Source organism: Triturus cristatus, chromosome 2_2 (genome assembly GCF_964204655.1).
Source record: "Triturus cristatus chromosome 2_2, aTriCri1.1, whole genome shotgun sequence".
NCBI classification, from domain to species: Eukaryota; Metazoa; Chordata; class Amphibia; order Caudata; family Salamandridae; genus Triturus; species Triturus cristatus.
This window is the reverse complement of record NC_140582.1, coordinates 810,032,844-810,059,265: the sequence shown is the minus strand read 5'-3', so window position 1 is coordinate 810,059,265 and position 26,422 is coordinate 810,032,844. Positions and strand designations below refer to the sequence as shown.

The following is a 26,422-nucleotide window of genomic DNA, read 5'->3' as shown; positions in this document are numbered from 1 at the left end:
CCCGATCCGTTCTGGAAACAGCCCGTATTCCCCTACGTTCAGCCCAGGCTGCAGAACTCATTGCCCTCACACGAGCATGTATCCTAGCGACTGACACAACAGTTAACAGATACACCGACAGCCAATATGCCTTCGGGTGGTTCAACATTTTGGAATCTTATGGAAAGAAAAGGGTTGCTGACTTCACACGGTACAACCATCCTGCATGGAGATTTAGTCTCCCCCTTGACGCAAGCAGTCCTCCTCCCCAAGAAGTTAGCAGTGATAAAATGCCAAGCACATAGGAAAGTGACTGATCTCATTGGACAGGGAAATGCACTAACATACGTTACTGCCCGAGCCACGGCAGGAGACAGAACTACTACACGAATGTATGCGACCAGGTCACAAGCTGAACAATGGACTGACGCTAGGACCATATTAAGGGACATACAGACGAATTGACCGAGTGGGAAAAGGTGGAACTAAAAGACGAGGAAGATTGCTGGCGAACTAAAGACAGAAATAAATGGCTGTTACCCAATGCCTACCTCATCCCCATATTGACGATGGCACATTTACCAGCACACATAGGCTCCACCTCCATGATTGAATTAATCACCAGAGTATGGCATAATGTCGAGATAGCAGAATCTGCAAAACGCCTAGTACAACAATGTATAGTCTGCCTACGACACAACCCAGGGAAGGGGACAGTAGTACCACGGGGAGGGTTTGGAGTCCCTGACCATCCCTTTGAAATCCTTCAAATGGATTACATTCAACTAGAGAGATGCCATTGTCTAAAATACGTCCTGGTGGTTGAGTGCACTTTTAGCAACTGGATGGAGGCATATCCCACCCGCGACAATACTGCCTTAGCAACTGCAAAAGTATTGCTGAAAGAATTCTTCCCCAGATACGGCCTTTGCAGAATTTTATGGAGCGACAACGACCCCCACTTCGTAGCCGAGGTGATACAGAACATACTGAAAGGGTTGGGGGTAAAACAAAAGTTCCATGCCGTCATCCACCCCCAATCAGCGGGCCTGGTAGAGAGACACAATGCAACATTGAAGCTAAAACTAGCCAAAATAGTTGCCACGACCGGGTTCAAATGGCCCGACGCCCTTCCATTGGCATTGCTATCAATGCGCTCCACCCCAACCAAACACAGACTGACCTCGTATGAGGTGGCCTTCGGCAGGCCTATGAACATTTGGGCGGCACAAAGACCCACCTCCATTAACGATGTCCCGAACATGTATATGTCGGATTATTTGCATAAATTGACAAACGAGCTAAAAATTATCCACCAACAGGTGCAGCAAGCCTTGTCCGACGTATCCAGGGGCCCAGGACATGAAATAAAGTCAGGCAACCATGTAGTGATTCGCAACTTCCAAAGAACGAAGAATCTGGAGCCTAGGTGGACGGGCCCTGGCAAGTCCTGATCACCACCCGAACTGCCCTCTGAGTGGAAGGAAAACAAAACTGGCTGCACGCTCATCATTGCAAGCGAGTCCCTCCAATCCTGGCAACCTGTGAAGGGTGGAGGTGCAAGAGGCAGTACTCGCGAAGAACCGACCAGCTCCGAGTTGCTACCCACAAGAAGACACCCTCGAACTATCAGAATTTCCCGACCCCACGGTGTCCTCCAAGAAAGGGTACAACCTAAGATCGACGAAAGGAGGGAGCTCCAACGACCAGGCCACTAACTGAGTCAAGGTCTCAGATCGTAGCACAGTCAAACAACGCTACCAGGAAAGCGCCAGACAAAACTCTGTGATCCTACCAGTTGTTGAGCTCCTCGAAGATGATGGAAGAAACTGAACACCTGCAAAGCCACCGCAAAGACACCAAGACTGCTAACCTGCACAGCACAAAGACAATTGCACTTGTAGCCGCATTTCTCACCTGTCTCCTGCTAATGGTCGCCCTCTGGATCATTGAAGCGAATGCACCTGCATACAGAACATTGTCACCCACCATGCAACCAATCACCAAGAAAGAACACTACCGGGTATCACTACCACCACATCTCCGAGAACGACGCAAAGAATGCTGGAATAATTCTTTCATGCAGATGTTGCACCAGCACAATCTTGCCACCAATGCTACCAACTGTTGGCTGTTACCACATGCCACTGAACATTCCATCCCTTCGCCCTCACGGATCTTGCCTTGCCTGGATGATGCTCCTACAAGAAAGTTACAAAGACAATGCCACTTCCGACGAAACAATCGCCCAGTTCTACAACGAGTTCTGGCAAAAAAACAGGAAGAACAGCCGCCCCCTTCTGCCCTCACACCTTCAAAGCGACATTCCCAATGAATGTCCCCTCCAAAGAACGAGTGGAAATGCAAGTGTTCAATAATCCTAACAGAGCCACATTTTCCTACCTGAAGAAAAGAACTACTGCAACACTGACTGTGGCGCTATCTGTGGTGAACGTCTCTGGCCTTCTATGCATTGAAGGCCATGGGACTAAGAATGTGGGTCACAGCACCTGTAGCATTGTAAGGACTTTAAACACTGCCAACCCTCCAGCGCTTGTTGCATCACCCAATATGTACTTTGATTGTGGAACCAAAGCCTACACCTGGCTCCCAAGAAACTGGAGGGGCACGTGCTACATCCCTTTTGTTTTGCCACCAACCTACACAGCCCATGCAGAGCATCATCGAGGAAAGCGTTCTAAAGACACTGATCAAGCAGACTCTGCCTCATCACAGTTCCTCGACGCAGCAAAAGTGCTCATACCGCTATGGGGTCCGATGGCAAACAGCCGAGCCATCAGACATCTGTCCCAAGCGGTAGAGACCGCCCTGAACGTCACTGCTGGCATCCTCACCAACAACACTGCTAAGCTCCAAGCGGTCCGTCTGGTTACCCTGCAAAATCGCATGGTCCTGGACGTGGTACTGGCGGACCATGGAGGAGCATGCCGCATCATCGGTGCCAGCTGCTGTGTATACAATTCCTGATAATTCACCTTCAGTCTATGAAGCAATCGAACATCTCCATAGACTGTCTTCAGAAATTCATCAGGGATCAGAGACTTGGACAATTGGAAGTTGGCTTTGGGGCATCGTGAACGAGTGGGGTTGGAAATTATCAATGATTTTCTTATACCAGTATTGACATGTGGTTGTTGTTTGGGTATACACTGTATACCACCTTTGTGTTCTCTTTGCATAACTACCATGCACCCTAAGACTATGGACACTCGGCTAACAAAAATGAGAGTAATGTATGATCAAGAGATACAGGACATTATGGAGATCGAAATAGACTGACAAGCTTGGCTAGGTATGCTCAAAGGGGCCACTGTTAAAAGCAAAATGACAATCATGAACATTGCCTGCGCCATCTTGTCTGGTGGAAATTTCTATGTGCACATAAGCTACAGTCATTTTAATCTATCACAGCCATTTTGTACTCTGTTGGTCACCTTTGTTTCACCCTGCCCTTACTAGCATCCCTCTGACCGACCTGGTATGTGTGCTGGGGGCTATAGATCAATCAATCAATCAATCAAAGACATTTATAGAGCGCACTACCTACCCGTAGGGTCTCGAGGCGCTGGGGGGGGGGGGGGGGGGGGGGGGGTGCCGCTACTGCTCGAACAGCCAGGTCTTGAGCTTCTTCCTGAAGGAGAGGTGGTCTTGGGTCAGGCGCAGGTCGGCCGGGAGGGAGTTCCAGGTCTTGGCGGCCAGGTAGGAGAAGGACCTTCCTCCTGTAGTGGCTCTGCGGATGCGTGGGACGGCGGCGAGGGCGTGGCTGGCAGATCGGAGGTGGCGTTTGGGAGCGTAGAAGTTGATGCGGTTGTTGAGGTAGCTCGGGCCTTGATCGTGGAGAGCTTTGTGTGCGTGGGTAAGGAGGCGGAAGGTGATTCTCTTGTTGACCGGGAGCCAGTGCAGGTCTCTTAGGTGTCCGGAGATGTGGCTGTGTCGTGGGATGTCGAGGATGAGTCTGGCTGAGGCGTTCTGGATGCGCTGGAGTCTCTTCTGGATCTTGGCGGTGGTTCCGGCGTAGAGTGCGTTGCCGTAGTCCAGTCGGCTGGTGACGAGGGCCTGGGTGACGGTCTTCCTGGTCTCTGTGGGGATCCACCAGAAGATCTTCCGAAGCATGCGCAGGATGTTGAAGCACGACGAGGAGACGGCGTTGACTTGCCTGGTCAAGGAGAGGGAGGAGTCCAGGATGAAACCCAGGTTGCGTGCGTGGTCCGTCGGTTTGGGTGCGGTGCCCAGGGCGGGGGGCCACCAGGAGTCGTTCCAGGCGGAGGGCGAGGAGCCCAGGATGAGGACCTCCGTCTTATCTGAGTTCAGTTTCAGGCAGCTCGTCGTCATCCACTCGGCTACCTCTTTCATCCCTTCGTGCAGGTTGGCTCTGGCGGCGGCGGGGTCGTTGGTCAGGGAGAGGATCAGCTGGGTGTCGTCGGCGTAGGAGATTATGTTGAGGTTGTGTTGGCGTGCGATGGCCGCGAGGGGGCTCATGTAGACGTTGAAGAGAGTAGGGCTCAGCGAGGATCCTTGAGGGACGCCGCAGATGACTTCGGTGGCCTCTGACTTGTACGGTGGTAGGCGGACTCTTTGTGTTCTTCCGTCGAGGAAGGAGACGATCCATTCCAGTGCCTTCTCCTGGATTCCGACGTTGCTGAGGCGCTGCACTAGGGTGCGGTGGCAGACCGTGTCGAAAGCCGCGGAGAGGTCTAGGAGGATGAGGGCCGCTGTTTCTCCGTTGTCCATCAGGGCTCGGATGTCGTCAGTGGCGGCGATGAGGGCGGTCTCGGTGCTGTGGTTGGCACGGAATCCGGACTGCGATGGGTCGAGGGATCCGTTCGTCTCGAGGAAGGCGGCCAGCTGTTTGTTGACAGTCTTTTCGATGACTTTGGCTGGAAACGGGAGTAGAGAGATGGGGCGGTAATTCTTGAGTTCGGTGGGGTCTGCTGTAGGTTTCTTGAGTAGAGCGCTGAGTTCGGCGTGCTTCCAGCTCTCGGGGAAGGTGGCGGTGTCGAATGAGGTGTTGATGATGTCCCGCAGGTGGGGTGCGATGACAGCGTCGGCTTTGTTGAAGACGTGGGGAGGGCAGGGGTCGGTCGGAGATCCGGAGTGGACGGAGTTCATCATGTGGACGGTGTCTTCGGTGTTGACCGGGGTCCAGGCGCGGAGGGTGGTGGTGGGTGGCGTTGCTGCGGTCGTGGCGTGCGTCGGTTGAGTGCTGAAGCTGTTGTGTATGTCCGCGATCTTGTTGTGGAAGTAGGAGGCGAGGGAGTTGCAGAGGTCTTGCGATGGGGTGATGTCGTTGTTTCCGGCGTTGGGTTTGGAGAGCTCTTTCACGATGTTGAAGAGTTCCTTGCAGTTGTGTGCGTTGTTGTCCAGTCGGTTCTTGAATACAGTTTTCTTGGCGGTGCGGATCAATTGGTGGTGTTTCCGGGAGGCGAGCTTGAGGGTGGTCCTGTTGTCCGGCGTGGGTTCCTTTCTCCAGGCTTTCTCGAGGGCTCGGCAGTTCTTCTTGGAGCTCTTGAGTTCGTCGGTGAACCATGGGGCTCTCTTATTGCCGGGTCTGCTGGGCGGGATCCTCAGAGGGGCGAGTTCGTCTGCGCATTTGCTGATCCACTTCGAGAGGTTGTCGGCGGCCTGGCTGGGGTTCGCTGAGCTGGCCGGAGGGTGCTGGCTCAGGGAAGCGGCGAGCTGGTCGGCTGTGATCTTGTTCCAGCTTCTTCGGGCAACCTGTTGCTGGTGGTGGTGGATCGTCGTTCTTCTGAAGGTGAAGTGGATGCATCTGTGGTCCGTCCAGTGGAGTTCTGTGGCGTGGCTGAAGGCGATGTCTTTGCTGGATGAGAAGATGGCGTCGAGTGTGTGTCCGGCGAGGTGGGTGGGGGTGGACACCAGCTGCTTGAGTCCAAGGTTGGCGAGGTTGTCGAGCAGGGTGCTGGTGTTGCAGTCGTTGTTGTTCTCCAGGTGGAAGTTGAAGTCCCCCAGGAGGATGTAGTCAGTGGAGGGGAGGGCGTGCGGGCTGACGAAGTCGGCGATGTCCTCGCTGAATTGAGTGCGTGGTCCCGGAGGTCGGTAGATCAGGGTGCCTCTGAGGGTGGTCTTCGGGTCGGTGTGAATCTGGAAATGCAGGTGTTCGGCGGAGGGTGGGGTGTTGTCGGTGCTGGTCGTGATGCGGATGGTGTTCTTGTGGATGATGGCGATGCCTCCTCCCACCTGGTTGGCGTTGCGGTCCCTCCGGGTGATCTTGTAGCCTTCTGGGATGGCGATGGCGATGTCGGGCGCTGAGGAGGCGTTCATCCAGGTCTCCGTGATGAAGGCAACGTCAGGGGCTGTGGCGTCCAGGAGGTTCCAGAGTTCGATGGCGTGTCTGTGGACGGAGCGGGTGTTGAGCAGGATGCACTTGAGGTGGTTGCTGCTGGTGTTCGGCTTGGCAGGTGCTGGTGTCGGGCGGGTCCGGATGCAGGTGAACTTGCAGGTGTTGCAGCTGAAGGGTCCGTGGACGCGTCGTGGGGTGGCTCTGTAGCATCCCGGGACTCGGCCGGTGTTGAGTGCGATGAGGGTGGCGGCGGAGTACGTCAGGCGGGTCGGTCGGGGTCCTCGAGGGCCAGGGGTCCTGGCACTGGGCGCGGTCCAGGCGCGGACGGGCGTAGACGGGCTTGCCTTTGGCGCGCCTTCGGCGCACAATCGGCGCGCCCGCTGCGTGTTCGCACGGTCGCCATATATGGCGAAGTGCGCGGGTGGGCGGAGCAGCTGGGAGGCGGGAGCGGGGAGGGAACAGAAGGAAAAAGGGGCGGGGTCAGCGGTGGTGGCGGGAAGCGGGGAGCGGGGAGGGAAGACGGAGGGCGGCAACAGGCGGGAAAAAGACAGTCAATACGGCGGAAAAAACAACAATGAACACAAATACAATTCTACAGGCAATACGGCGGAAAAACAACAATAAGCACAAATAAGCACAAATACAAGTCTGCACAGAGAACCAGGGGCACAGGGAGAGGAGCGCTGATCACGGGCCACGCCGCTCGAAGGAGGGGGCGTGGTCACGAGCCGGCAGTCGGGCAGCGAGGCACAAAGGAAGGGGGGGCACACGCAGCAGCAACTCTATTGCCACAACAAACCTCAGCGCCACTTGCTGCCACAAACTCGTTTTTCCTCTCATCTCTGTTTACAGGCAAACCTTTGGAACACTCTACCCCTCACTGCACCTAGTTACACAAACCGGTTCCAAACACCAAAAAGACTCTTGCAATATGATTTATTGCACTGTAAACAGCAAGACTTGTTTTTACCAACAATGGGACCTGTTTTTATCAACAGAACGGACTCTTAGATCTGTCCGGTCTCACATGTTTTAGACCCTGAAGCAAGGTCCAGCTGCAAGATAAGATTGTCTGTTTGACCTGGGTGGGAAGAAAATTACTGTTGGGCTTGTGTGACAACCTGCCCGGGGCGGGGACTCCAAGCCTGTGTAACCATGTTGATGAAACAAATGCATTGTGTCAAACCTGTATAAAAGGAAGAGCCAAAGGAGTTAACTGCAGAACACCTCCCTCAGACATCCCGGTGTCTGCAGTGGACGTAATCTCCTCATGTGAAATAAACCTTTTTCTTGTCTTCCAGTTTCCAGCGCTTGCCTCATTATTTTGATGCCGAACCAAACGTGAATTAGTGGTGGAACCCTGCACCAGGCAGCATTGAGGGTCTTAGAAGACTCGCTGCCTTTCACAGAAGCCTCCCCCTCGTGGACCTTGCCCTTCCTGGGGGAGGAGACGTGGCACCTCCACCTAGCATGTGCTGTGTTTCAGGACCCCGAGGGCGGTGGGCTCTCGACCCAGAGGCCCAGAAATGTGTTTGGTGGTGGCAACTGGTGAGCTGCCACTCAGCCAGAACACTATTGTCAGGTCATCTGAGTGCATTTTACATTAAATTTATTGTGCTGAGAAGTTTGATATCAAACTACCCCGTTTTTAGTAAAGCCCTTATGGAGACGTGGAGTTCGTAATGACAAACTCCCAGACCATATACTCTTTATGGCATTACTGCACTTACAATGTCTAAAAATGGACTCAAACACAGTTGCGGTACAAGGATCATGCACCCGTACACTCACCAGTGGCATAGTGTACCCAGCTAGAGGGGTGGCTTACCTATACCGGAGGCAGTAGCTGCAGGCATGGCACGCAAGGATGTGTGCCATATCGACTCCTCACTTTTCTCTGCATTTTGCATTGGCCATGGAGCCTCTGGTGTGTGTTTCCAGATTATAGGGATCCTGCTTGGGGAATACTACTGAATGAATGAGAAATCACCTCACTATATGTAGATGATGAATTTGATTACTTCTGAGTTGCGCATCAAGAGCAGACTTCTGCGACAGAAATTCTAGACTAGTTTGGAGATATGTCAGGGCTAGAAATCAACTGGGCGGAGTCCTGTCATTGTCCTCTCATAAAATTAATGGAAGCTGAACGGGGATTTGGGGCACGGGGGGGGGGGGCATGCAGAGGTGACACGACTGATCTGGAACCTTGATATCTTATAGAAGGTAATCTGGGAAGATTAGTGAAAGCAACATGACAGTTATTGCAATTATGGAAATCCCTTCCCTTGATGCGCAGGCTGGCAATAGCCAAGATGATGGTATTGCACAGGCTGCTGTATTTATTTTTGTGACGCTGCCTAGCCGGTTGCCTTCTGTTTTTTTTTAAAAGACTTACATAGTATACTTTCTGGTTAGGTGCACAGGCAGGAAGAGTGTGGCACTACACAGTCATTTGGCCGGGGGAACAGGGGCTTCGGCTTCCACATTGTCAAATTTAGTATGCAGCTGCAATGGTCGATCAGATGCACAAGTTGCTTACTTGTGTAACGATATATCTGTAAGAGACATTAGTTAGTGATAGATTCCTTACCTTAGAATATCCCCAGGCGTCAGACTGGATCCGGAAAGATTTAGTCACTAGTAACCTTAAGCGTGGACAGGCGTCGCTGTGCGGCTCCGCGTACATAGCTGGCGTCGTAGTCGCCGAGATGACGTCGTCTGAGCTACTTAGACGCGCCCACGCGTGCGGACGTCAGTTCTGTACACAACTTTTCCGCGCCAGGAACACAGAGCCATGCCAGAGACCAACTACTGGTGCAATAGAACTAGGGCCCTGAAAGGGATGACCTGAACCCTAGAGAACAGTTCGCAGAACGGGGAGGATGGGTGGGTCGTAAAGAATCTATCACTAACTAATGTCTCTTACAGATATATTGTTACACACGTAACTTGTGCATCTGAAAGAGACACATTAGTGATAGATTCCTTACCTTAGAATACATACCCAAGCAATACCAACCCCGGTGGTGGGTCTGCGAAGTGAGATTACACCAGAAAGTCATGAAGAACCAAACAGACAAAGAAGCCGTCTCTACGGACCAGACTGTCAAGGCAATAATGCTTAGTGAAAGTATGCAACGAAGCCCAAGTGACTGCTTGACAGATGTCTTGCAGGGGGACACCGCGTCCCAATGCTGTAGTGGCTACTGTCGCCCTGGTAGAATGGGCGCGCATCTCAACCGGAGGTTCCTTTTTAGCCAGAGAGTAACAGGCTTTAATGCACATGACAACCCATCGGGAGATAGTTCGCTTGTGCACAGCCCGGCCTTTCTTGGCGCCCACGTAGCCAACAAAGAGCTGGTCATCCACCCGGAACGGTTGTGTGCGGTTGAGATAGAATGAAAGCGCACGTTTTGGGTCCAGACGGTGGCGCCTCTCCTCTTCAAGGGTGCGGAGGCGGAAAGAAAGTGGGCAAAGTGACAGTTTGCCCGAGATGAAAGGCAGAGACTACTTTTGGTAGAAAGGAGGGACGCGGTCGTAGCACAACCTTGTCCGGATGAATCACCATGAAAGGAGGTTTATGGGAAAGAGCCTGGAGCTCACTCACCTGCCGAGCGGAGGTGATGGCCACCAATAAGACAGTTTTCAAAGTCCATAACCGCAAAGGACAGTTATGAAGAGGCTCAAAGGGAGCGCACATCAAGTAGGTGAGAACCAGGTTTAAGTCCCATTGAGGCATCACAAAAGTTATTGGAGGGAAAAGGTGAGTAATGCCTTTGAGAAATCTATTGACAACTTAGGACTTGAAAAGAGGGCTGATCAGGCAGCCTAAGAAAGGCTGAAAGAGCAGAAAGGTAGCCCTGGATAGTGCCCAGAGCAGAGCCCTGCTGGGCCAAAGAGAGAAGGAACAATAGGACTGCAGAAAGAGGATACACAGATTTCGCTGTGCACCATGCCACAAATTTTTTCCACCGACAGGCGTATACCGTTTAAGTGGAGGGGCGCCTGGCTGCCAGAATCACATTACAGACTTCAGGAGGCAAGTGAAATGGAATCAGCTGTCGCCGCTCAATCTCCACGCAAGGAGGTGGAGGCTGGACAGGTTTGGGTGGGGGATTGTCCCCTGCTGCTGCGACAGGAGATCCTCCCGAAGAGGCAGCCGGATCGGGGGATCCACGCTCATACTGAGTTGCTCAGGATACCAAACTCATCAAGCCCAGTCCGGTGCCACAAGAATGACTTGGGCCCGGTCGAGTCTGATCTTCAGCACTCTGGGCAGAAGTGGTATAGGCGGAAAGGCGTACAATAGACCGCAACTCCACTCGCGACGAAAAGCGTCTCAGAGCGAGTGCTGCCTTGGAAACCCCAACGCGCAGAACTGCTGACATTGCGCGTTCTCTTCGGTGGCGAATAGATCTAACAAAGGTTCTCCCCACTGCTGAAAGAGACCTTGTGCCACTTCCGAGTGAAGACGCCATTCGTGATCCAACATGCACCTGCGGATGAGTTCACCCGCCCTGGCGTTCAGGGTACCCGCCAGGTGTTGAACCATCAAGGAAATGCCTTGACATTCCAGCCACGTCCAGAGACGTAGAGCCTCCGGACATAGGGTCTACGACCCCACCCCGCCTTGCTTTTTGCAGTACCACATGGCGGTGGTGTTGTCTGTGAACACCTGCACTACTCTCTTCTTGACAGAGGGACAGAATGCTTTTAGTGCAAGTAGGATCGCCCTGAGCTCCAAAAGGTTGATATGAGCTTGGACTCCGCAGGAGACCAGAGTCCTCTGACCTCCACCTCTCCCATGTAGCCGCCGCATCCCAGGAGGGACGCGTCCGTCACTACTGTGTGCTCCAGTTGGGGAAGGGAGAGGGATCTGCCGCTGACCCAACGCTGGTCCGTGAGCCACCACTGCAAGTCCTGTGCAGTGCCCTCTGAGATCTGGACGCAGTCGGACAGGTTTCCCCGATGCTGCGTCCACTGAAACTTCAGGTCCCACTGCAGAGCCCGCATATACCATCTGGCATGATAGATCAGCAGGATGCAGGAGGCCATGAGGCCCAGCAGCCTCAGGGTCTTCCTGACCGAAACCCAGGACCAGGGCTGAAAGATCGGAATCATAGCCCGAATGTCCCGGACTCGCTGTTCGGGAGGATAAACCCGAAACTGCGCCGTGTCCAGAACCGCTCTGATGAAGAGGAGCTTCTGAGAGGGAATCAGGTGCGACTTCGGCACGTTGATGGAGAACCCCAGCAAATGCAGGAGGTCGGCTGTAGTCTGGAGGTGGGAGATGACTGCCTGGGGCGAGCCCGCCTTCAACACCCAGTCGTCGAGATAGGGGAAGACTGAAACCCCTGATCTGCGCAGATGAGCTGCGACCACCGCCATCACTTCTGTGAACACCCGAAGGGCGCTGGTAAGGCCGAAAGGGAGCACGGTTAATTTAAAGTGCTCGTGGCCCACCGTGAACCGTAGGTAACGCCGGTGGGCTGGCAGGATGGGGATGTTAAAATATGCATCCTGCAAGTCCAACGTTACCAGCCAGTATTGCGGGTCAAGGGCAGACAAGACCTGAGCAAGTGTGAGCATCTTGAACTTCTCCTTCCGGAGGAAGCGATTGACGTTCCGGAGGTCTAAGATAGGTGCGTCCTTCGTCCTTCTTTGGAACCAAAGAGTAACAACCACAAACTACTTCTGGTGTCTGAACGTGCTCAATGGCCCCCTTGGTAAAGAGGGCTGCAACTTCCTGATAGAGAAGTGCCAAGTGATCCCCCGACATGCAGTGATACTGAGGTGGCATAGCTGAAGGGGTAGACTCAAAGGGGAGGGAGTAGCCCCTTTGGACTATTTGCAGAACCCACCTGTCCGAAGTGATGGTGCGCTTGTGGGGAAGGTGATGGCGAATCCTGCCGCCCACTGGCGTCTGGTGGGTCTGAAACACCGGACTAGGAAGGTTTTGAGACGTTGGTGGCGGATTGACCCGCCCGCTGGCCCCGGGAACCACCACGGCGGGCCCCATGACCGCAGCTGCGCAGAGACTGCGGCTGCGCAGGCCAGCGGGTCTGAAAGGAACGTGTTTGGGCGACTTGACCCTGACCTTAAAAGGAGCGAACAGTGGACCCCGAACGAGTGCGCGTGGTGGCGAGAACCAAGGACTGGGCCGTAGCCCGAGAGTCCTTAAAGCGTTCCAGGGTGCTATCCGCCTGGTCACCAAACAGGCGTGTGCCATCAAATGGCATGACCAACAAAGTGTTCTGGACATCTCCAGAGAAGCCAGTCGCTCTGAGCCAAGTGTAACGGCGGAGCGCCACCGTTGAGGAAAGTGCCCTGCCGAGGGAATCGGCTGTGTCAAGTCCACAACGGATAGTAAATTTAACATGCATCTCTCACCTCGGTAACGGCCTGGGAGAGCACCGCCCGAGCTTCTACAGGGCACTGAGGCAGCACCTGTGCCACAGTATTCACCGCCCGCAACCCAGAACAGGCTGAAGTGAAAATCTTTTTCCCCAAACTTCTCCAGTTTCTTAGATTCCTTATCCGGAGGTGGAGAAGGAAATGTGCTTTGCGAGGCAGAGGCCTGGACAACCAGACAGGGGCGTTGGGTGTTGTGTGGGAAAGCTGGAATTGCCTGACGCCGGGCGATGGCAGCGTGCCACACCCTTATCCACAGGAGCCCGTGTTGGGTTTGTTCCAGGTGCTCAACACAACGTCAGTAAGTGAGTCGTTGAAGGGCAGCAGCGGCTCCGCGGAAGACGACGCTGGTTGCAGCACCTCAGTCAGGAGATTGGTCTTGACAGGTACAGAGGGGAGCTCGAGGTGAAGAGCCTCAGTCTCCCTACTCAACACCACAGAAAAAGTCCCAACCTCCTCCGTAGCCACCACGGAAGAGGGGGACAGCGTACCAGGATGTGGAGAGAAATCCAGATCCTCTGGACCTTACGTATCACCTTCCCAGTCAGGCCGATCCTCGCATTGAGCGGCGAGAGGGTCTTCAGACCCCTCGCAGTACTCTCCTTCGTCCACCAGTTGTTGAAGAGGTCGGTAAGGACAAGGCGCCCAGGGAAAAGGGATAAACTCCCCACCAAGAAATGGAATGGGGGGTAATGTGCCAATCCCGGTTCGGCACCACGGGGCACCGTATCCGGCGTTGGGGTCGGAGGCGGCGCCAGGCCCGGAGCCGGCGGCGGCGCAGAGGCCAGAGCCTGCAGCGCCACCGGGTATCGTGCCGGCATAGCCAGGGCCAAAAGACGGCGGCACGGGGGCAGAACCACCAAACAGGTCCTCGGGGCCTGAAGGCGCTCCGGAGGGACCCAAGGGGCCAAACAAACGGCTCATGGCCGACACGAAGGCCTGTATCTCATCCGAAGTTGCGTGCAGGCCCGGAAAGGGCGGGTAGGCCGCAGGCAACAACGGAGGCTTCATCGGAGCCGCGAGGGAGTGACCACCTGCCCCTTCCACCGCGTCCCGCGACCGGTGAGGTGTAGACCAAGAGCAACGTCGCTGCTTCTACTTTTTATGGTGCAGTGACTTACCTGGCCCCGATTCTGACGAGCGATGGTATCAGCTCCGTGACCGGTCCCTCGACAGATTGCCGGACCTCTAACAACTTTCGGGAACGCTACCGCAAAGCTTTCGGCGTCATGGCCCGACAATTCATGGCCCGACAATCGGGGCACGCCTCGGGGTCATGGGCGTGCCCCAAGCAGAAGAGACATGTCGTGCGGGTCAGTCACTGACATGTTCCAACGACAGGCCCTTCAGGACTTTAACCCGGGCATCTCTACTGCACCAGGAGTCGATCACTCGACAAAACAATAGAAACAAAGTTCTCAGAAACCAAGTTAAAGTAATAACTAGGAGTACCGCTCTCTCTCGGATCTGCGCTTGCTGGCGCGGGAAAAGAAAGGGCTGCCGTCTGCGCGCGTGGGCGCGTCTAAGTATCTCCGACGACATCATCTCGGCGACTACGACGCCAGAGACGTACCCAGACCCGCACGACGACGCCTGCCGACGCGCAAGGGTACTGCGGACAAAAACTTTCCGGATCCAGTCTGACGCCTGGGGATATTCTAAGGTAAGGAATCTATCACTAACGTGTCTCTTTCAGATATCTGTTAGACACTCCTGACTCTGAGAGGGAAAGAATCAACAGAAGGCTTCAGGGTCGGCCATTGTCAGACTGGCAAATGGAACAATAGTGACACCATGTCAAACAAAATCGGCGATGGTTGTCAAGCACTGCTGGCATAAAGAAGGGTAGGGGATGTGGTCAGTCGGCTAGACTGTAGACTTTGGTGCTGGAAACCAGGGTTCGAGCCTCGGGGTCGCGTCCACATCCTGTGATTCGGGGCAAATCACTTAACCTCCCCGTGCCTGAATGTGTAATGTGAATACGGTGCTCGTGTAAAGCGATCCAATACCTTCGGGTCAAGTTTGCTCTATATAAATATGCACACAAAAAAAAAAAACATGTGCAACCAGCAAAACATCCTCAACCGTATTCACCGCTCCTTCCTCTGTCGTCCTTGCCAGACCTTCACATCGTGGCTCTTAATCACAACACTAAAACATGGACATAGGGCGGGATATTGACTCTTGGAGATATCTACGTACACAATACCCTTCTCAGTCTCCAAGAGCATGGGGATGAATATGGGATAAGTTCCAGTCACTTCAGGCTTTACAACACACGGACACATACATGGAGGCGAGTCTGGAGGCAGGAAAAAGTCAAGCCACAAACCTATGAGGTGCTACAGCTGAGCCATTGTAACAGTAGAAAGACAGTTACCATGTTATATGGTGCGCCGCTACCACACTACACAAACAAATTCAGCAGACATTGGGCAAGAACTGTCGGAAAAACAGTTGCTGGCCTCGGTGTAGCAGGTCAAAAAGTATAGAGAAATCCTAGGCTTTAATACACTCAGTTTAACCATTAACATAGGACCTACATTACCCCTAAACGTATAGTTTTCAAGTTCCTTGAAATGGAAATGTATTGTCCCAGGGTCAGATCCCCAGAAGCAGACTTACCACATGGTGTGGCCATGCACACAGAGCACTGTTTTGGGACAAGGTGGAAAAAAATATAACAGAACGGACAGGAAAAGCACTCGCATCAGATCCGCTTGCATGATAGTTAGGGATCCAGCCCATAAAGAAAAAGAATAAATACGGAATAAAATTCATTAACCTGGTATATATCCTTATTAAGGGATACGTTATAATGGTGTAAACTCTCCAGCGGACCAGGACCTGGGGTGCTGGCTACGAGACTTCGAGAAATATGCCACGCTGAAACAGACATATTGCACTAATTGCATAGACAGGGCGGTGGAAGTCCATCGGAGGGAGAAGGGAACACATACTTGGGAGCCATGGAGGCCAAATCAGACAAAAGACCTCCTTTAAAGAAGTGCCGGCTATCCAAGGAATCCATATACAACCTGCTCCACCAAACACAGCCAAGGGCAACACACTCTGCTCAGAGAATACAGTGAGATATGTAACTGTCCTCGCCCCTCTTCTGCTTTTTTTTTTAAGATATGGGAGCTGCCTCACTCAGCAGCTCCAGCCACTAAGATCACCAAGTAACTAAGAGCAAATAAACGTACCATAATAGGAGGAAGCAAATGCAATAGATGTACCCGTGTGAATAATCAAAGAAACACGTGACGCAATCTGAATGTTATATACAGTATTTAAGTTTAAAGGTTGTGATGTTAAAGTCTGGAATACAAAATTGACACTGTTCATGTAACCACAAATACACTGAAGTGATGATTGTTCTACCACAATACACTGGCTTAAGTGGTGTGGATAGAAGTAAATGTGGATGTACTCGTTGTCCAGACTGGAGGTAATCTACAAATAAACACTGGGAAAAAAGTACATTAAAATATTTGTAAACTCTCTATACAACTGTTTAAACAGATATTGCAAGGAGACTTTACAGCTTTCATTTAATGAAAATCAGCAACCACACCAAGGTCTTTGCCTTGTTATATCATGCAAAAATCAAGGTCTCTGCTGCATGAAGAAACATCATTCAACATATTGCAAGAGTCACAGGTTGCAGAAAATGCTTTATAACACTTAAGTATTGAGTCTGTGTAACACGCACTAACTAGTTTACGTTGAGGCATAGTTGAGGTGCTCTTATGGAGCAATAAGAACTTGAAGCACAGGGGACTGGATCTCCCTCTGGATTTCTTTTTGAAAAGGTTGTACAGGATGATAAAACTTCGGTTAGGTGGAATTTAGCACAGAAATAGGCGTTCCCCATAATCACTGCACATAAAAAAGTAAAACAGGCTTGATTGGGATCAGTTCTATTAAGCATTCAGCAATTTGCTAACCCTGCATACTAGCAAGAAATAATACAGAAGGTGGTTTCATAAAGGCTATTCTTTTCAGAAGCAGCTTACCTGAGCAATGAACTGGATGATTTTCACAAATATATTCAACGGTGTGTCTCGAGGAACTACACTACGTGAGCCTTTGGGAAAAAGTGCTGATACAATACCCATGAGACGGCTGAAAGTGAGAAAAACAAAGATTGCTATGAAATCTCAACAACAAAAAAGGAAAAACCTTTTACAAATCTTTAATAAATGGCAGGACTTTAGCCCCATTGTGACATTCATTAAGTACAATACAATTACTTTTCTGAACATTGCTTCAAGCTGGACTCACAGGAAGTTTCACACTTTCACAAAAGCTCTGCCGCTGCTTAAGAGCGCATGACTGCATAAACTTAAAGGAAAAGGCTACTTACCAGTATGCATCCGTTCTTGGCATGTAGAGCTGTAGATTCGTATACTTGTGCATAGATTGCCATCTGGTGTTGGGCTCGGATGTTTGCACTTTGTTTTGGTTTTGGTAGAAGTCTTTGTAGTCACGAGGTAGGTGACTTCTCCTTAGGACGATAGTGCGCATGGGCATTGACTCCATCTCCAGATTGTTTTGCCATAGAGGGTTATAATGGAGTTAGTAAGAAATAGAAAAGGATGTCCATGTGTAATGTATCTGAGTAAGATAGTACTGGAACAGATATAGGTACCCGGGAAGGTGGGTGGGCGTATACAAATCTACAGCTCTACATGCCAAGAACAGATGCGTACTGGTAAGCAGCATTTTCCGTTCGAGGCATATCAGCTGTAGATCGTATACTTGTGCATAGACTATACAGCAGTTACCTGCTTAGCAGTGGCTACCTGTATCTGTTGCAGTGGTTTGAAAAAGTGTTCTTAATACAGCCTGTCCTACACTAGCTTGTTGTTTTGCTTGCACATCTAGACAATAGTGTTTTGTGAACGTGTAAGGTGTAGACCAAGTTGCTGCTTTGCAGATGTCTTCTAGGGGAATGTTCCTTAAGAATGCCATAGATGCCCCTAATTTACATGTGGAGTGAGCCCTAGGGGGAATGGTTAAGGTGTGTTTAGCTTTAGCATAGCATATTTGGATGCAGTTAACAATCCACCTTGCAATCCCTGTTTTTGAGATAGGATTGTCTTTATGAGGTGGGCAGAAAGCTACAAAAAGTTGTTTAGTCTTTCTAAAGGATTTTGTTCTTTCAATGTAGTAAAGTATCGCTCTTTTTACATCTAGGGTGTGAAGAGCTCGTTCTGCTACTGAGTCTGGTAGAGGGAAAAACACTGGGAGTTCTACAGACTGGTTAAGGTGGAAAGCAGAGACTACTTTAGGTAGTAATTTTGGGTTAGTCCAAAGAACCACTTTGTTATGATGGATTTGGAGAAATGGTTCTTGTATGGTTAATGTCTGGAGTTCACTGACTTCTGAGAGAGGCGATCGCAAATAGGAAAGCTACTTTCCATGACTGAATTGCAATTTGCATTTATGCATAGGTTCAAATAGGGGACCCATGGGTCTAGTAAGTACCACATTTAGGTTCCATACTGGAGAGGGTGGAACTCTAGGTGGAATTATCCTTTTAAGTCCTTTCATAAATCTCTTGATAGCTGGTACCCTAAACAAAGACAAACGTTGACTGTTTTGGAGATAGGCTGCTATTGCTGCAAGATGTAGTCTAATGGATGTATACGCTAGGTTACATTGTTGTAGATGCAAAAGGTAACAGATGATGTCTTGAATGGAAACATCTAGTGGGTTGATTTTGTTATTTGTACAGTAAATTACAAATCTTTTCCACTTTGCAGCATAGCAAGCTCTAGTGGTAGGGCGTCTAGCCTCTTTAATGATGTTCAGGCAGTCTGGCGGTAAATGAAGGTAGCCAAATTCTAGGATTTCAGGTGCCAGATCACAAGGTTGAGTTGATTGGGATCTGGATGCCTTATCTCTCCATGGTTCTGAGTGAGAAACTTGGGTGAGAGGCGTAGCTTTTGATGAGGAACTACTGATAGTTCCAAGAGGGTTGTAAACCATGGTTATCAGGCCCATGTTGGAGCAACCAGGATCATTGTGAGGGAATGCTGTTTGAGTTTCCGAACCACTAGTGGAATGGGTGGGAGAGGCGGAAAAGCGTAAGCAAATTTGCCTGACCAGTTCATCCATAGCGCATTGCCTTTGGACAATGGGTGTGGATACTTGGATGCCAAGCTTGGGCATTTTGCGTTTTGGTGTGTGGCGAACAGGTCTATTTCTGGGTGGCCCCACATTTGAAAGAATGGAGGCAGAACTTGAGGGTGAAGTTCCCATTCGTGGATCTGCTATTGTTGGCGACTGAGTAGATCCACAATCTGATTGTGTACTCCTGGGAGGTGTTCTGCCAAGAGATATATTTTTTGAGGAATGGCCCATCTCTATATGCTTTAGCTAGGTGTGAAAGCGAGAGTGTCCCCCTCCCTGTTTCTGTATGTAGTACATTGCTGTTGTGTTGTCTGTACGTACCAGGACAGCTTTGCTTAGCAGGTGGAGTTGAAAAGATTTTAACGCTAAGAAGATTGCCAAATTCCAGGTAGTTTATGTGGAATTGTTTTTGTTGAGGGGTCTATTTGCCTTGAATGGTATGGGTTTGAAGATGAGCTCCCCAGCCGGTGAGCGATGCGTCTGTTAGCACTATCTGTGGAACCAGGTCCTTTTGAAAGGTTTTATATGTTCCACCGCTGCAGAGGGCGATTGGGGCGGTCATCTACCAACACCAGATCTGTTAGTTGACCTTGAGCCTGGTTCCACTGATGTGCCAAACACTTCTGTAAGGGACACATTTGGAGTCTTTAATAAGGGACGATGAAAATGCTTGAGGCCATCATCTCGATTAACTGCATGAACACTCGTGCTAGTACTGACTCATGAGGTTGAAATTTTTGTATTAAAGCTTGTATGGCACTTATTCTGACCGGTTTGGGGCATGCTAGAGATATTTTTGTATTTTGGACGGTTGGAGGTGGGATTTGGTGAGGTTTACCGTGAATCCCAAGTGGTGAAGCAGTTGGATTGTTTTGTGTTTGTGGTGCACACAGCTGCTGTGCGACTTGGCTTTTAAGAGCCAGTCGTCTACATAAGGGAAAACATGAATTTGCTGTCTTCTTGGGTGGGCTGCAACTACTGCGAGACACTTGGTGAAGACTCTGGGTGCTGCAGTCACCCCGAATGGGAGGACCTTGAACTGGTAGTGTTGACCATCTACCAAAAACCTGAAATATTTCCTGTGAGCGGGGTGAATGGGTAGGCGTCCTTTAAATCTAGGGTGGAGAGAAAGTCGCCCTGTTGAAGTAGTGGAAGCACCTATTGAAGAGTGACCATGTGGAAGTGGTCTGACTGAATGTAGAGGTTTAGTGGTCTGAGTTACAATATGGGCCTGAGAGAGCCATCCTTTTTTGGGATTAGACAATAGAGGGAGTAAACCCCTGTGCCTTGCTGAGGTAAGGGGACTGATTCTATTGCATGTTTTTGTAATAGAGAGAACGTCTCGTTTGAGAAGTGTTTGATGTTCTGTGGACATTGGACGTTGTCTGGTTGGAATGTTTGGGGGGGTAAGAAGTGGGTTCCAGGCAGTAACCATACTGGATAATATGTCTTACCCACTTGTCTGTTGTGATTCAATTCCAGACAGGTAGGAACTGTGTTAGCTGTCCCTCGACAGGAGTGGAATGATCGGGGGTAGTGGAGGTAAGTCACTGTTTGGTGGTAGGGGAAGTGCAGGTGGAGTTTCCTCTGCCTCTTCCTCTATTGTTATTGCCTCTGTATCCTCCCCGAAAATATCCTCTGGATGAGGAGGATTGATTGGGGCTTTTATAAGACGAGCCGGTGTTTTCTGATGCAGCCGTCTTTGAGCCACCCCTATAAAAGGAGCGACGAAAAGAACCTCTGTTAGAGAGTAGTTGCCCACATGGCTTTAGCAGTCTGTGTCGTTCTTAATTTTTTCCAATAAAGAATCAATAGTGGGGACAAAAAGGTGTTCTTGATCAAATGGCTGATTAAGAAATGCTGCCTGTACCTCTTATTTGAAGCCTAAGATGTGGAGCCATGCATGTCGTCTTAGCAAAATGCTGGTGTTAATGGCACGCGAGGCTGTATCAGCTGCATCCAGGGCACATTTGATGGAAGGGTTTGTTATAAGTTTACCCTTTTGAACGAGGTTGTGAGCTTTAGCTTTGTATTGGTCTGGTAAGTGTTGCATCAGGTTTTCTAGCTCGTCATAGTGAGCTCTATCATACCCCGCCAAGAGAGCTTGTGAATTGGCAATGCACCAATGATTGGCCGCTTGAGATTCCATTCTTTTGCCTGATGCATCTATAAGTTTTGATTCTTTGTCAGGTGGAGGGGCGTCACCTGTTGTCTGAGAATTTGCCCTTTTCCGTGTATTTGAAACAACAAGAGAATCTAAAGGTACCCGACACCTGATGTAAATTGGGTCTGTAGGGGCGGCTTTATATTTTTGGTGTACCAGTGGCATAAGTATTCTAGCCCTAACAGGGTCTTTGAATATTTCATTGGTGTGTTTTATCATCCCCTTAAGCATGGGTAGTGTGTTTGTGGTTTTTTGTGATAGAGCGAAAGTTTCCACTAAAACATCCTCTTGTTGTAATTCCACCCCATGGCATTGAGCAGCTCTATTAATGAGCTGTGCGAAACCGATATTATCATCGGGTGGTGATGGTCTGGAGGGATATAGATCGGGGTCATTAATATGATCCAGTCTTTATTATAATCATCCCAGGGGTCTGGGTCCTGTGGAATTTTGTCCTGATCATCATGTCAGACTTGGCCTTGTGTTTCGGTGCCGTGGACGGGGTTGGCTCAATCCCAAGCCGGAATGTTTTTCTTTATGTTTCATAGCCGGGCTCGAAGGCGGGGCGTCTGAAACAGTATCACAGTGTCGACCTGAGCCCGAGGGCAAAGGTGTAACCCGAGTCTTTGGTGTTTTTGTGGGCAGTTGGGGCTCATTACTCACGGTTCGTTGAGCCGGAGTGATGTTGGAGTCCTCTTCCATGTCGGAGTCGTCGGCTTCAGACACAGAAACGTGCCCTTCTTCAGCGCTGGGTTGGAATTCCGATTCTTTTCCGGAGATATCCGGCACCAGGCTAGTGCCGCGTCTCATCTCCTGCCATCGAGCCCAACTGTCACAAACTGTTTTCTTTGATCAAAATGATCGACAGGCCTCGCAGCTGGTTTCTTCGTGCTCCGGGGAGAGGCAGAGGTTACAGACCTCGTGCAAGACCGTGTGTGGTAACTTAGCACCACACCCAGGGCATTTTTTAAATGGAGTCCGTTCCATGGACTGCATATGCGTGGACAGCGCGGGTAGGACTCACGGCCCTCGAAGCGTCGATCGAAGTACTTGGATTTTTACGATACGCGTCAAAAGGGAAAACACGATCAAAAACAATACCGTTGAGTGGTAAGGATTGAGCGTCAAAAGAGTTCGAAGACGACCCCGAACCGGAGAGTCGCAATACACATTTGAACTCGATGACGGAAAAAAACAATCTGGAGATGGAGTCGATGCCCATGCGTTCTATCGTCCTAAGGAGAAGTCACCTACCTCGTGACTACAAAGACTTCTACTAAGACAAAATCAAAGTGCAAACACCTGAGTCCAATACCAGATGGCGATCTATGCACAAGTATACGATTTAGAGCTCATATACCTCGAACATTAATTTTCTTAATCACCACCACTCCTGCCCAGCCTAAATTCTAACTTCAGCTTCCAATCTGCATTAAGTCACAACCATATTTGTCTGAATTTCACAGTGATTCTGTCAACTAGGAAGACAATCATAAACCAAATATCCTTAACAAATGACATTTTAAAGTTATTGCATACTTCGTGTAATGACTATCAATTTTGGGCAAAGAAGGAAATTAGGTGCTTGGAAATGCATGGTTTCCCCAGAAGTTGGAAAAGTGGAGAAACTGGAATTAAGACTCTGGTTCTGCACTACCCAACTAGGTGCTTAAGTATTTGAGCCGTTTTAGGCATCCCTTCGTTCAACTACAGAAACTACTGTACAGAAGAGTTGCATACAACTTACATAGTGCAACCCTATCCAAACAGCATTCTAGTGCAGTAGAAGAGTTGGAGATGACTGAAGAGATGGGAGCAAGGGGGAAAGAAGGTTAATGGGCACAGTAAGTGAATGGGGAATTCTCGTCACGTAGCAACTGAAGGCCAGGTAATTACAGCTTTATTGTGACTTCGAGATACACAATGAGATAGTTTTGGAAAGCATGAGATTAACTTTCCCAATCCAGACGAGGCTGGAGTTCTAGATCTACAATATACCATACGATTAAGGACGAATTTTGGATTTTGGCAGTGCAGGTGTTGGCTGTTAACTCAAACGTTCTAACTTTTGGTTGTAAGGTATAGTAAGTTGTTTGAGTTAACTGCTTTCCTACAGATGACATAGTAAGTCTAGAATGTGATGTGGTTAGACAGAGGGAGTTAGTACAGTTATAGGGAGGAAGATTCAGTTATGCTGACAAAGCCATTAAATTAGGCTTTTTGCAGGACACTTCATGGGAGAAAAGAGTGACCCGAAGATGATAAACAGCTGAGCATTGCCACTATCTAAATGGAACAGCACCACTTCTCCTGTGAAACAGAAGCCTATATTTAGGAAATCAGAGGCTGGCGCCAAGCAGTTTAAGAGAGTGAGACAGAGTGCATGCTGTGAGCAATCTGTGGTTGGCTTCTATGTGGATGATGACAGATTTAATGATGGCAGTGATAGGGTATCTGTCCAAGAGCATTGCCGTAGTCAGCTTTTGAACTGCTTCTGTCTCTTGTGACAAAAACATTGTTTTTGCAAGCATGAGTTTGCGGTAAGCTTTTGACATTAAAGCATTCAGACCATTGATCTCTTGTCTAGAAGACATCAAAGGTCCTAAGAAGAGCAGAGTTTTATCTGCACACTGGTTAAATAGGACCTCTATTCACCAGCAGGTCTCCAAAAGACTCGATGCACAGGTTGAGGTTTACTAGAAATAGTAATACCACCTGTTCTTCAGATATGACAAAATGTGACAATGCTATCAATGGCCATTTGGGTAGTGATGACCAGGACTTGACAGTCTGTGGTGTCAAAGTTTGCAGAGAGGTCAAACAAAATAAAGGGACACGCACAGTCACCCACTTGAATGCTAGTAGTCTTTGTACTGCATTGACATAGAACTCAGGTCTGTAGTCTAGAAGTGAATGTTGCCCTAATGTTCATATAAGTGGCTGAAAACTGCATTCCCGATTATCGACATCAGGAAAGGTGATAGGACAGTAAATTGTGAGGTAACCAGAATCAAGGTTAGGTTTTTTTAGGTAAGAGAAATATGTCCAGTCTTGAATGACAAATGAGGTGTTGAGGAGCGGCATAACTACAGCAGGGATAGCCGTTATCGATGATGGGAGGATGTCATCTTCATGAGTTGTAGCTTTCAATGGGTGTAGATGGCATTCCAGCTCACTGGGTAAGAGGAAACTGATTGCTGTTCATCTGGATTTGATACATGGTGGGATTGATGTGGATATATACAAACCATCCTTAATGACTAGGTCTAATCTCATCTTGGCATTCTAGTTTATGAAAAACTCAATTGCTTTGCATTTCTTCTTGAAACAGTCAATGAATAAATATTGCGTTTTCACCTAACTATACATTTCACAGTAGATTCAACCAAATTTTAACTAATGAGAATCCTCAACAATTCACCTGTGGTAATTAACAGCTCACACAATTAAAAAAAAAGAAATCTCCACCTTCTTTGAGAGAATGATGGTAATTTTAAAGCAAGGTCTAGAGAAGTCCCGCTTCTAGGTATTTTCTACTCTCATAAGTCTCATCAAATCAATCATGTTCATAACCCAATGCTCGAGGTGTGCTGGCTGGGGGAGGCACTTCTATGAAGCCCGGCCAGAGGCCGCAACCCGTCTGATAGACCAGCGCCACACATTGAACCTAATTGACGTTCAGCAATAATACAGGAGAGGGTGGCGGGCTGCTTCACCTGTAAAAGCTGCTGGGACACCACAACAGGAGGTCTACACAGAATGGCTGTTGTGCACCAGGTAGGTTGAGGATGGTTGCTGCAAGGCAGCCCACAGAGGTCTGAACAGGATTAAAGGCACCAATACATCAAGAAAGACAAGCAAGTAGGTGTCAGACTCCGCCATTAAACTAAAAAAATAAAGTAAGTAACAAAACAAAAAAAGTCACTGAGCCCAGATCGCAGCACTGTGAACCCTAAACAAATAGGATTGGTGGTGGCCATATGCTTGTGATCCAGAAACTTACGTTCACTAAACTCTTCACACATAATGCAGGCAGCCAGATAGTGGGAAGCTGAACCAACTCTTTAAGGGAAGAGCGAGGACTGTCGGTAATGACACTCTTTGGATCAAGTCCTAATCCAGCCTGTGGAAACGTGACTACTTGTGAGTCACACGGGCAAGTTTCAGAGCCAAATTTAACTGGGAGTAGATCAGGTGGCAGAGAACAATCCTGTAAATGGGGAATAAACCCATTATCACAGCACGGCACTTACTATTGACTGTCACAGGGACAATGTCCAAACCCTCAACAGATCATGAAATGGCGAACATCGACCCAGCACAGGAGGTCATACTGAAAGAGCTCACAATATTGAGGCTATCAGTGTCCAATATTGAAGAGAATACTGCGAAAACCTTAATTGAAATTGTTTCTTTCTGATCCAACATTGCATCCTTCAATACCAACATGCAACAGATAGAAGAAGGACTCTAACAAGTTGAACAGTAAAACAGGTTCCAGCAGAAGAAACTGAATGATCTGCAACACAGGAACTGAAGGAATAACCTCCCATGCATCCTGGAAAACTTAGAAGGTGTCAATATGATGTCTTTCCTAACTCGTTTTATTCTGGCAATTACTTAAATGTTGTCCAAACCTGCTGTTGGAAATTCAAAGGGCACACAGAATACAAACGAGACAGATAATAGTGAAAACAGGACCACACCAAATCATTGCGTCTTTCCTAAAATATTAAGAGGCCTTACAAATCATGGAGGCTAAACACCACAGCAACATTCTACATGACAACAGAAAAATCCAGTAACACTGGACTTCTCACAAGACACCATTTGACAAGGGAAGCGGATTCTTGCATTTAGACCTCAATTGAAGAAAATAGAAATTCAGTATGGATTACTAGATCCTGCCACTATGCTTGCAACTCAAAAACAAAACCAGATTTGGAGAACCCTGGCCAATTTGAATTTTTCTTGGGCTCTTTAGAGAAGAATGACATGAAGTAATCCACCAGAAAGAGTCACAAGGGAGTGTAAGACAAAAAACTATGACTGAGCATGAAACGGTACTGAAAGTAAGTACCCTGATGAGGTAATATGCAATGGGCCGAAGCTCAAAGATAACGCCTTAAGATAAGTCAACATCCCACTGACCTATCAAGATCACTATTGAAGCCTTCCTAACGCTCGATGGTGATGCCTCATTACAGATAAATCATCATTGTTTATTGTGCTACTTTTTCTAGAATTATGTATTTTGATCACTTGTTGTCATAGGTAATTCCATCGGATTATGTACCTGATCTTTTAATGCAATTGCCGGGAGGGGATGCTGCACAGGTAGCTGCCATCCTGCTATAGGGCAGACGGCGAATGTTTCAGTCATAACTTGTTTAGACCACCAACAG

At 49.3% G+C, this 26,422-nt stretch overlaps 1 protein-coding gene across 19 annotated transcripts in view; it reads right to left on the bottom strand.

The window, feature by feature from the left end:
• FRYL (FRY like transcription coactivator) overlaps positions 1 to 26,422 on the bottom strand; it is a 2,516,714-nt gene that overhangs the window by 1,794,843 nt on the left and 695,449 nt on the right. For all 19 annotated transcript variants that reach the window (XM_085642132.1, XM_085642134.1, XM_085642126.1 and 16 more), the window contains one exon: positions 16,732 to 16,840. In XM_085642132.1, coding sequence (XP_085498258.1) covers positions 16,732 to 16,840 — 109 coding nt within the window. The remainder of the gene's footprint in view (positions 1 to 16,731; positions 16,841 to 26,422) is intronic.